Raw genomic sequence first — 12440 nt, 5'->3', positions numbered from 1 at the left:
ATGAGCAAGGTTCAGATCAGTTAGTTCATGACAACTTATTTAAATGAATAACTCTAATGTGTTCTGGTCACCACAAGAGAAATTATCACCAAAATTAGTGGTAAAATAAACAAAGACAGTAAAACAATTTAATATGAATAGGAAATAAATGAAACAAAAGGAAATAATGAAAAGTGAGTTAAATTTCCATATTCTAGGGGCACCTGTGTGGCTCAGTCGGTTGAGCATCTGACTTCAGCTCAGGTCATGATCTCATTGCTCATGAGTTTGAGCCCATGTCAGGCTCTGTGTTGACAGCTCAGAGCCTGGAGCTTGCTTCTGATTCTGTGTCTCCCTTTCTCTCTGCCTGCCCCCCGCTCACACTCTGTCTCTCTCTCTTTCAAAAATAAATAAATGTTAAAAAATTTTTTTTACAAAATTTCTATATTCTAAGCTCCTGGATATTTTACTGTTTTTTTCCCCCTTCATTGCATAGAAAGAGAGCATACTAGCAATAAAGAAAGAGATTTAACAGATGTTCTACAGCAAAAAGCTTCAGCAGTTTATTTCTCATAATCCTATTAAGATGATGAACTGATTGTTCATTGGTTAAAATCTTAGTGATGTTGTAAGTTTGAAAACAAATATCATAGCCTTAGCTTTCAGCTTCATAAGACTTGTGGTTTTCATTTTCTCTTGCCTTTGGCTTTGATTATTCTATATTATATATTTGAATATATTATGTATTCAATATTTCCTCATATATTATCATTTTGTACTAGGTGGCTCTTTGCACAAAATATTCTGGTATATTTCAAGAGTTTATGAATATAAGCAGTGGATGCCATCTTCAAAACCTAGTGAACCAACAGATATTTACGTAGCACTGACTTTGCTATGTCAAACCCATGATGTAGTGATCGGGTGTTCTGTGTAGAGATGATGCACTAAGTGCCATAGGAACTCGAATCAGTCAACATTGTATAAAGTTAATATTAACTCAGCATTTACATGTGGCCAGCTTTATGCTAAGTGCTCTTCATCGATTGTCTTACTTATCCTCATAGCAGTCCTCTGAAGTAGGTACAGCACTATTCTCCCTCTTTTACAAGTGATGCCATTGGCACAAATGAGTTAGGTCATTTGTTAAAAGTCACGTAGTCAAGTAAACAATGGACACAGGGTTTTAAAAAGTTAATATAATGCCCTTCACGTGGTTTTTCCACTCAGCAGCATAGATAACATTCCCATGTGCTTTTATGGATCTACCTAAATTCTTCTAATGATTGTAGAGTATATCCTAGTATAGGTGTATCATAGTGTATTGGTCATCCCATTCCCATTTGGTAGATATACAGGTTATCTGGTTTCCCACTGTTCAAGATAGTACTGTGGCAAACATCACTGGTTATGAAGCCTTCAACACATGTGTTTTGTATGAAAGGTTCTTTTATTTTATTTTTTTAATTTTAATTTAAAAAAAAATTTTTTTTTAATGTTTATTTATTTTTGAGACAGAGACACAGCATGAGCAGGGAAGGGGCAGAGAGAGAGGGAGACACAGAATGTGAAGCAGGCTCCAGGCTCTGAGCTGTCAGCACAGAGCCTGACGTGGGGCTCGAACTCACGAACTGTGAGATCATGACCTGAGCCGAAGTTGGACGCTTAACCGACTGAGCCACCCAGGCGCCCCTTTTAATTTTAATTTTATTTTTAAAAATTTACATCTAAATTAGCATATAGTGCAACAGTGATTTCAGAAGTAGATTCTTTAGTGCCCCTTACCCATTTAGTCCATCCCCCCTCCCACACCACCCCCCCCATAACCCTCTGTTTGTTCTACATATTTATGAATCTCTTATGTTTTTTTCCCCTCCCTGTTTTTTTTTTTAATTTTTTAAATGTTTTTATTTTTGAGACAGAGAGAGACAGAGCATGAGCAGGGGAGGGGCAGAGAGAGAGGGAGACCCAGAATCTGAAGCAGGCTCCAGGCTCTGAGCTGTCAGCACAGAGCCCGACGCGGGGCTTGAACTCACAGAGTGTGAGATCATGACCTGAGCTGAAGTCAGACACTTAACTGACTGAGCCACCCAGGCGCCCCCGCCCCGCTGTTTTTATATTATTTTTGTTTGCCTTTCCTTATATTCATCTGTTTGTCTCTTAAAGTCCTCATATGAGTGAAGTCATATGCTATTTGTCTTTCTCTGACAGACTAAATTCATTTAGCGTAATACCCTCCAGTTCCATCCACGTAGTTGCAAATGGCAAGATTTCATTCTTTTTGATTGCCAAATAATACTCCATCGTGTGTGTGTGTGTGTGTGTGTGTGTGTGTGTGTGTGTGTGTGTGTGTGTATACACCACATCTTCTTCATCCATTCATCCATCGATGGACATTTGGGCTCTTTCCATACTTTGGCTATTGTTGATAGTGCTGCTATAAACGTTGGGGTGCATGTGTCCCTTCGAAACAGCAGGCCTGTATCCCTTGGATAAATACCTAGTAGTGCAATTGCTGGGTCGTAGGGTAGTTCTATTTTTAGCTTTTTGAGGAAACTCCATACTGTTTTCCAGAGTGGATGCACCAGCTTGCATTCCCAAGATTCTTTTATTTTTTTTAGGTTTATTTATTTATTTTGAAAGAGAGAGAGAGAGCCAGGGAGGGGCAGAGAGAAATGGAGAGACAGAATCCCAAGCAGGTTCTGCACTGTCAGCGCAGAGCCCAGTGCAGGGCTCGAACTCAACAAACTGCGAGATCACGACCTGAGCACAAATCAAGAGTAGGACACTTAACTGACTGAGCCACCCAGGCACTCTGAAAGATTCCTAATACTAGAATTACTGCTCAGAGAGTTTGTGTCTTATAAATCTTTGTAGGTTAAATTATGTTTCATTAAATTTCTTTTCAAAAAAAAAGAGGTACCAATCTGTACTCCCAATTTCTCCCATTCATCCACCTTCCTTGCCAACAATTCTTTTTAGTTTTAAAAATTTTACCAATCTGAAAGGTGAAAAAATAGTATATAATTAAAAATTATTTTTGTCACTACTAATAAGATTGAGCACATTTTTATAAGCTTTAACTCTGATGTTTTTAAATGTAGATCAATTATGGGGCGCCTGGGTGGCTCAGTCGGTTGGGCGTCCGACTTTCCTCAGGTCGTGATCTCACAGTCGGTGAGTTCAAGCCCCGTATCGGGCTCTGTGCTGACAGCTCAGAGCCTGGAGCCCGTTTCAGATTCTGTGTCTCCCTCTCTCTCTGCTCCTCTCCTGCTCATGCTCTGTCTCTCTCTGTCTCAAAAATAAATAAAAACATTAAATGTGGATCAGTTATGCATTTTGCCCATATTTTCTTTTTTGATGTTGTTGAATTATAGGAGTTTATATATGGAAATTAACCCATTATATTTTCACCCATATCATTTGTCTTGTTTGTTTGTTTATTTATTTGTTTGTAGTAAAGTATAATTGACAAATAACATTCTGTTAGTTTCAGGTGTACAACATAATGATTTGATGTTTGTATACATTGCAAAGTGATCACCAAACTCAGTCTAGTTAGTATCAATCACCATACATAGTTACAAAAAATTGTTTCTTGTAATGAGAACTTTTAAGGTAAACTCCTTTACTTTTGAACTTTATTTATGGTGTCTTCTTTAAAAAAAATTTTTTTTGGGGGGTGCCTGGGTGGCTCAGTAGGTTAAGCGTCCGACTTCAGCCCAGGTCACAATCTCGCGGTCTGTGAGTTCGAGCCCCGCGTCGGGCTCTGGGCTGATGGCTCAGAGCCTGGAGCCTGCTTCCGATTCTGTGTCTCCCTCTCTCTCTCTGCCCCTCCCCCGTTCATGCTCTGTCTCTCTCTGTCTCAAAAATAAATAAATGTTAAAAAAAAAAAATTTTTTTTTTATTTTAGGGAGAAAGAGAGAGAGAGAGAGAGAGAGAGAGAGAGAGAGAGAGAGAGAGAGAGAAAATCCCAAGCAGGCTCCATGCTGGGCATGGAGCCCAACTTGGGGCTTGATCCCGCTACCCTGAGATCATGACCTGAGCCAAAATCAAGAGTCAGACACTCAACTGACTGAGCCACCCAGACTTCCCATTAATTATGGAGTCCTTTGCCACGTAGTTTTATACTTGTATGTTGTCTTTGCTATCACTCCCTCTGGTTTCTCTATTTGGGTCCAGAGTGATCTTTTGTGAAACACAGATTTGATCATTTCCTTTCCATGGTTAAAGAAACTCTCAGCTGTTTCCCATTGAGAGGCAGTAAAATACAGTGTTCGAGGACATGGACTATAGGCATTTTGCTTGGTTTGAAACCTGGTTCTGCTACTTCCTAGTTGTTGGGCCCTGGGCAGGTCAGGTACCTGTTCTGTGCCTAGACAGAATGGGGAGGAGCTGCAAGTGGGAATGGAGTTTTTTTCATGGTAACAGAGATATTCTGAAACTGGATATAGTGGTAGTTACACAACTCTGTAAACTTATTAAAGCTGTGGAATTATACACTTAAAGTGGGAAATTTTGGTATGTGAATTATATCCCAATAAAGTTGTTTTGTTAATATATTTGTTTACAGTTTATTTTGAGAGAGACAGAGACAGCGTGAGTGGGGGGGGGGCAGAGAGAGAGGGAGAGAGAGAGAATCCCAAGCAGGCTCCTCATTGTCAGCACAGAGCCTGACGTGGGGCTTGAACTCATGAGACCATGAGATCATGACCTGAGCTGATACCGAGAGTCAGATGTTTAACCGACTGAGCCACCCTGGTGCCCCCAATAAAATTGTGTTTTTAAAAAAAGAATAAATAAGGGGCACCTGGGTGGCTCAGTCAGTTGAGCGACCGACTTTGGCTCAGGTCATGATCTCACAGTTTGTGAGTTCGAGCCCCGCGTTGGGCTCTGTGCTGACAGCTCAGAGCCTGGAGCCTGCTTCTGATTCTGTGTCTCCCTCTCTCTCTGCCCTTCCCCCCTCATGCTCTGTCTCTCTCTGTCTCAGAAATAAATAAACATTAAAAAAAAATTTAAAAGGAATAAATTGGTTCAGGGCTTATTTTGGAGGGGTTCCCTTTGTAAGTGTAATTGTAGACTAAGGTAGTTGATAAGTTTTGGTTCTGCATAATATTCTCGATAAATGGAATGGAAAGCTAGATAAAGTAATATATCCTTGATCTTATTCATTGGGTAAGATAGAACATTGAAAGCTACCGTTTTTCCTTCAGGAATTCATTAGGAATTAGAGTTTTTGTGGGTAGGAGTCAAGGTGCTAAGGATTACAATCTGAGTTTAAAGAGTACTAATTCATATACGTGTTAATTTGTTGCAATTTTTAGATATCAAGATCTCGATAGTGCTGTCTCTACACATACACATGTATGCACACACACTCACACCCACACATACATTCTTCAAAATTAGGTGTCAGTTTTTTCTATAATTCCATCTCTTCTGCCAAGGTGTTTTTTGTTTCATGTGCACTCTCAACGGACTGGGGTGCCAGGTCTCAGGAATGAGTAAACACACTGGGGCTTCAAGCTGTTTATGTGTTCTTTTTTATCTTTCAGCACTTTCATTTGGACCCTTGGATGCCCACTGAACAGATGCTTGAGACCTGCAAGTAATTTTCAGACCATAGCGGAACCATAAGGCCTGTCCTTTGCGTGGGGAGAAGACAGCCCATGTTCTGTGGAAATGAACGGGGAGCAGCAGCTTGATGCAGGTACTGGCTTTGCTGAACAGAAATCATTTTTCATAGTGCACAGTGCACAGTTGTATTACTTACCTGTACTGTATTGTCCGACTTGTCTTTCTACCACTGAACAGAAAGCCCTTTGAAGGCGTGAGTCATCTTTCTCTGTACCTAGCAGAGAACCTGGCACTAGGGGGTACTCATAACGTTTGCTGGAAAAGCAAATGACTTTTATGAACAAACATCTTCAAGTTTTTTTTTAAATTTTGATAGTAACTTTTGAAATATTTTGAAATAACTGTAGATTCATGGGAAGTTATAAAGATGGTACTGACAGGTCCTGTGTTTACCACTAGTTACATCTCCTGTAAGTATATTACAACATAAAAGCCAGGAAACTGACAAGGTAGAAAGTGTGTGTAGTTCTCTGTCATTTTATTACATGCAGATTCCTGTAACTACCACCTCAGTCAAGATACAGAACTGTTCCATCACCACAAAGAGCTCTTCCTTGCTACCCCTTCATAGTTACGTCTCCCCCTTACTTTCCCCCAGCCTCCTCTAACCCCAGGGAGCTGTTAATCTGTTCTCCATCTCTGTGTCATTCCAAAAATGTTATATAAATAGAATCACATAGTATGTGACTTTTTTTTTAATGTTTATTTTTTAGAGAGAGAGAGAGAGTGTGTGTGTGTGTGTGTACACGTACGTGTACAAGTGTGCGCATGGGTGCAGGGGAAGGGTAGAGAGGGGGACAGAGGATCTGAAGCAGGCTCTGTGCTGTCAGCAGAGAGTCTAATTCGGGGCTTGAACTCACGAACCGTGAGATCATGACCTGAGCCGAAGTCAGACACTTAACCAGCTGAGCCACCCAGGTGCCCCAGGTGTGTGACTTTTTGAGGTTAGCTTTTTTCGCTCAAGATAATGCTCTTGAGAGCTGTCCAAATTCTTGTGTGTATCAGAAGTTTGTTCCCTTTCATTGCTCAGTAGTATTCCATGTACTACAGTTTGGTTAACTGTTCATCTGTTGTAGTATATTTTGGTTGCATCCAGTTTTTGGCCATTACAAATAAAGCTGCTGTGAGCAATCATATACGTAAGATTTTATCTTTCTGGAATAAATGCCCAGGACCACAATTGCTGGGTCATATGTTTAATAAAGAAATGGCCAAACTACTTTCCAGAGTAGCTGTACATTTTTATCAGCAATGGATGAGAGATCTAGTTTCTGCACATCCCCTCTGCCACTGGGTATTGTCGCTGTTTTTTAAGTCATTTCTGATAAGGTGTGTAATGACACCTTATCCTGGTCTTAATTTACCTTTCCCTAATGGCTAGTGATGTTGAACATGTGCTTGTTTGTCATCCTTATATCCTCTTTAGTAAAAGTGTCTTCATGTCTTTGGCTCATTTATTATGTTGTTTGCTTTTTAAATTAATAATGACATTCTTTTTTCACTGTTGAGGTTTTTAAAAAACTTTATTGAGGTTTTTTAAATTTTCTTAATTTTGGAGAGAGAGAGAGACAGTGCGGGCAGGGGAGAGGGGCAGAGGGAGAGAGAGAGAATCTTAAACAGGCTCCACATTCGGTGCAAGAGCCTGCCACGGAGCTTGATCCCATGACCATGGGTTCATGACCTAAGCCAAAATCAAAAGTAGGATGCTCAACTGAACCACCCAGGCACCTCTGTTTTTGTTTTTTGAGATGTGATTCACATATCATGAATTCATATACCTGTTTAGAGTACACAATTCAATGATTTTTATTATATTCACAAGGTTGTGTGACCATTACTGCTAATTCCAGAATATTTCATCTCCCCCCAAAGAGAAATTGTTAGCAGTCATTTCTTGCTCCATCCAGTCTTTGGCAACCATTAACTTAATTTCTGTTTCTATGGATTTACCTATTCCTTTTTTCTTTTTGTTTGTTTGTTTATTTATTTATTTTGAGAGAGAGTGAGTGTGAGCAGGGGAGGGGCAGAGAAAGAGGCAGAGAGAGAGAGAGAGGGAGAGAGAGAGAGAGAGAGAGAGAATGAATCCCAAGCAGGCTCCACACTGTCAGTGCAGAGCCTGACACAGGGCTCAAACTTATGAATGGTGAGTTTATGACCTCAGCTGAAATCAAGAGTTGGACACTCAACTGGCTGAGCCACCCAGGTATCCTGACCTATTCTTGTTTTCTTTTGATTAATGTTTACATGGTATATCTTTTCCATCCTTTCACTTTCTACCTATGTCATTATATTCAAAATTTCCTATAAAACATATAGTCATTTAAAAGAGTTTTAGTCTTATGTTGATGTATTTAGACCATTTACATTTAATGTAATTATTAGGACTCAAGTCTGCTGTTTTTGTTCATTGGTTTTTGGTTTTTTGTTTTTTGTTTTCTTTTTTTTTCCTCTCTCTTCCTGCCTTCTTGTGGGTTACTTGAACTTTTTTAGAATTCCATTTTGATTTGTATGTAGTGTTTTTTAATGTATCTGTTTCTGTGGCTTTTTAGTGGCTGCTCTAGGTGGAACACTATATATACATAACTTCTCATACTTTGCTAGGGTCATCATTTAATTAATTTGAGCAAAGTGTGGAAACTTTACTCACTTTTATATCTCTTTACCTTTATAATTGTCTTAAATATTTCCTCCACATACTTGAGAACCACATCAGGCACTGTTAAAATTTTTGCCTCAACTGTCAAACATAATTTGAAGTCAGGAAGAGAAGGAAACTGTTTTATATTTTCCAATATTTTTACTCTTGAAATTGTCCCTTATTCCTTCCTAATTTTCTAAGATTCCTTCTTCTGTCATTCCATTTCTGTTTATAGAATTTTCTTAAGCCATTTTTTTTTTTGTGTGTGTGGGGGGATTGTGGGGGATTTTGTGTGGGGGGGGGATTGATCTGGTGAAAAAATATTTTACCTTACTATGACAAGTGTCTTTACTTCCCTGTTCATTACTGAAGGATATTTTTGCTGGAAATAGAATTTTGGGTAGAAAATACTTTTTTTTTTTCATCTCTTGAAAAGTAGTATGTATTCTGGCATTCATGCATTCCATGATTTCTGGTGAGAAATCTGTCATTGGAATCCCCTCTCCCCCATTCATCTTAAGAGAGGTATTATTTCCCTTGCTGCTTTCAAGATTTTTTTGTCTTTTAGCTTTCAGAAGTTTGACTTTTGCTGTATCTTTGCACATATTTCCTTGGATTTATCTTGTTTGGGGTTTTCTTAGTTTCTTGAATCTATAGACTTATTGGACATTTTTTTTTTTGCCAAAATTGGAAAAATTTCAGCCATTATTTCTTCAAATACTTTTTCAACCCTGTCTTCCTTTTCTTTTTCTAGTACTCTGCTGGCCCTAGTGTTAGATTTTTTTGTTGCTGTTCCACAACTCCTTGAAACTCTTTTCATTTTTTCAGTGTTTCCTTTCTGATTTTTAGATTGAGTGTTTTCTTTTGCTCTGTTTTTAATTTTAGTCGTTCTTTCCTGTATCCTCCTTATTCTGCTAAGGAGCTTACCATGGAGTTTACTTATGGTTATTGTATTTTCAATTCCAAAGTTTCTGTTTTGAGCTAAGGAGGGATGAGGAATGGGAATAGTCCCAGGTTAAAAAGCCACAACCCTGCTGTTCTAACCAGGTCCAGTAGCTTGTCTGGAATAGTACTTTTCAGTTTGTTGTGTGCCTTCAGTTAATTTCATAACTTTGAAATGGTTGCTTTTCATTGTTTAGTCAGTGATCTTGATATTTTTCTGGGAGAGTAGGTTCACTGAGGTACTCACTGTGCCATTTAGGAAGTTGATTTATCTTGTTTTAAATGTTATTGTTAATTCATGCATTTAAAGCGCACACACACGCATGCACGCGCGCGCGCACACACACACACACACATAAATGATGAGCTTGATTCTATTGCTGTCATTCATTTGATGATCAAACTGCCACATTCTAGAGCAATGAGAGTTCTTTCAGATTATTTCCTGTGTTTTTTGGTGTGATATCAATGTATCTGTGATAATTCTAGTCCTTGCTTTCTGGTGTAGTAACATTCCCAGGTACTTCTTGCACATTTTCTACCCCAGACTTACAACCTACCATTTCTCTGGGGAACGATTTTTTCTTTAGGGCAGTGGATACGATATTTGGAGATCACAGTCTGAGTACTGGGGTAGCTCATTGATACTAGGTTGTCATTTCTTACAAGCCTTATCCATAGACATAGGTAGAAACTACACATGTTTAGAAAAGGTGGCTTCATTTTATATTTATAATTTTACTTATTTATTTTTTAATGTGTATTTTTTGAGAGTCAACATGAGTGGAGGAGTGGTAGAGACAGAGGGAGAGAGAAAGAATCCTAAGTAGGCTCTGTACCATCAGCACAGAGCCAGATGTGGGGCTCTGACTCTGGAACTGCAAGATCATGACCTAAGCTGAAATCAAGAGTCCAACGCTTGACTGACTGAGCCACCCAGGCGCCCCTGTATTTATAATTTTAATTTAAAATTTCAGTAATTTAAAACTACTTCTTTGATTTTATGCTTGCATCTCTTTTCTTTTGGAAATGTGTTGTTTCATAATGATGTTCATATCATCACTTATTTTTACTCTACCATATTTTTTATTGTTTTTTTTTTAATGTTTAATATTTATTATTGAAAGAGAGAGAGACAGAGCGCGAGCAGGGGAGGGTTAGAGAGAGAGGGGGACACAGAATCTGAAGTGGGCTCCAGGCTCCGAGCTGACAGCACAGAACCTAATGTGGGACTTGAACTCCTGAATGGCGAGATCATGACCTGAGCTGAAGTTGGATGCTTAACTGACTGAGCCATCCAGGCCCCCCTTATATTGTTTTTTAAAAAATATTTATTTATTTTGAGAGAGAGCATGTGTGTGCAGGGGGAGGGGCAGAGAGAGAGGGAGAGAGAGAGAGAGGGAGAGAGAGAGAGAGAGAGAGAGAGAGAGAGAGAGAGAATCACAAGCAGGCTCTAGGGAACCCAACATGGGGCTTGAACTCATGAACCATGAGATCATGACCTGAGCTGAAATCAAGAGTCTGATGCTTAACTGACTGAGCCACCAGGCATCCCTACCCTGTAATATTTCTATAATTTTTTCAACAGTACCAATATTCCAAGTATTCGTAAGATAACAGTGTGAGGTTTAAAGTTTCTTTATGGTTTTTGCCGTTAAATATATTCCCCCGGGGTTTGCAGTCAAATATTGTATTTTAATATGGCGTAAAGTAATCCTGTTGGTTTTGCCACTAACAGTTAAGCATATTTGTTTCAGTTCATTTTCATTTGGAATTTTTTTCTTTTTTTTTTCTTTTCTTTTTTTTTTTTAATGTTTGCTTATTTTGAGAGAGAACGAGAATGTGTGCGAGTGGGGAAGGTTGCAGAGAGGGTGAGAGAGAATCTCAAGGAGGCTTCGTGCTGTGAGCACAGAACCTAGTGGAGCTCAATGCCAGGATCCATGAAATCATGACCTGAGTGAAAATCCAGAGTCCAAAGCCTAACTGACTGAACCACCCAGGTGCCCCTGGAATTTTTTTCTTTTGATTTAAATATGTTTCTAAATTGTAAAAATGTCTACATAGTTACATATAATGGCATTCTGATACTATTCATCCTTTTTATTCTTCATATACATAACTGGTTTTTATTACTTTATTACTCATTTAAAAATTATAAACAAGAATGTGTATACGTACATATATATTGATATTCATATCTCTTCTATACTAGAGATTATCCCACATCAGTATGTAGTAATCTTTCTCCTTCCTTTTTCCAGCTGTATAGATGTATCTACCATATTTAATTCAGCCAGTTCCCTGCTGGTGGACACTTGGGTTGATCCCAGTCTTGGTATTACAAATAGGGCTGCAATGAATAGTTTTGCACATACGTCTTTTTGTATTTTTGCCAGCATATCTATCTTTGGGATAGATTCCTAGAAGTGGAATTGTTGGCTCAAAAGGCAAATACATATGTATTTTGCTAGATATTGCCAAGTTCTCTTTCACTAGGGTTGTGACATTATGGTTTACCTGCTTAACTACAGCCTCACTATAGAGAGGAGTATGTTGTCAAACTTTGGAATTTTTTTCCAATCTGATACCTTAGTGTAGTTTTAATTTGCTTATCTTTTAAAATGAGTAAATTTACACATCTTTCCATATGTTTAAGGACTATTTGCATTTCTTTTCATGTATTTTGCTCATTTTTCTTTTTTTTAAAGAAAAATTATTTATTTTGAGATAAATAAAATAATTATTTATTTTGAGAGAGAGTGTGTGCATGCACACAAGCAGGGGAGGGGCAGAGAGAGATAATCCCAACCAATCCCGATGGGTGCTCAATCCCACAACTGCGAGATCGTGACCTGAGCTGATATCAAGAGTCGGTTGCTTAGCCAACTGAGCCACCCAGACTCCCCTATTTTGCTCATTTTTTGATCAGATTATTAGTTTGTTTCTTCTTGGCTTGTTAGTAGTTTTTAATTATTAGAGGTTTTAGTTCTTTAATTCATTATTTTTAGTATTTTTTCATTATTTTTTTAATGTTTATTTATTTATCTTGGGAGAGAGAACGTGAGCTGGGCAAGGGAGAGAGAGAATCGTAAGTGGGCCCTGAGCGCTCAGTGCAGAGCCCAGCACTAGACTCAAACCCACAAACTATGAGATCACAACCTGACCTGAAATCAGGAATCAGACACCCAGCCATCTGAGACATCCAGTTGCCCCTTTTGTTGTTTATTTTTTTTTTTTTTAATTT

General features: G+C 38.6%; 1 protein-coding gene across 16 annotated transcripts in view; it reads left to right on the top strand.

Annotated features, from left to right (window-relative positions):
* The window catches only part of SFMBT1 (Scm like with four mbt domains 1), a 127984-nt gene that overhangs the window by 61770 nt on the left and 53774 nt on the right, over positions 1 to 12440 (top strand). For all 16 annotated transcript variants that reach the window (XM_042929655.1, XM_042929661.1, XM_042929659.1 and 13 more), the window contains one exon: positions 5535 to 5689. In XM_042929655.1, the coding sequence (XP_042785589.1) occupies positions 5662 to 5689 (28 nt within the window). In that variant the 5' untranslated portion in view covers positions 5535 to 5661. The remainder of the gene's footprint in view (positions 1 to 5534; positions 5690 to 12440) is intronic.

The sequence above is a fragment of the Panthera leo genome, chromosome A2 (assembly GCF_018350215.1).
Source record: "Panthera leo isolate Ple1 chromosome A2, P.leo_Ple1_pat1.1, whole genome shotgun sequence".
Lineage (NCBI taxonomy): Eukaryota > Metazoa > Chordata > Mammalia > Carnivora > Felidae > Panthera > Panthera leo.
Note: the sequence above shows the minus strand (reverse complement) of the source record. Positions and strands in the feature narration are given on the sequence as shown.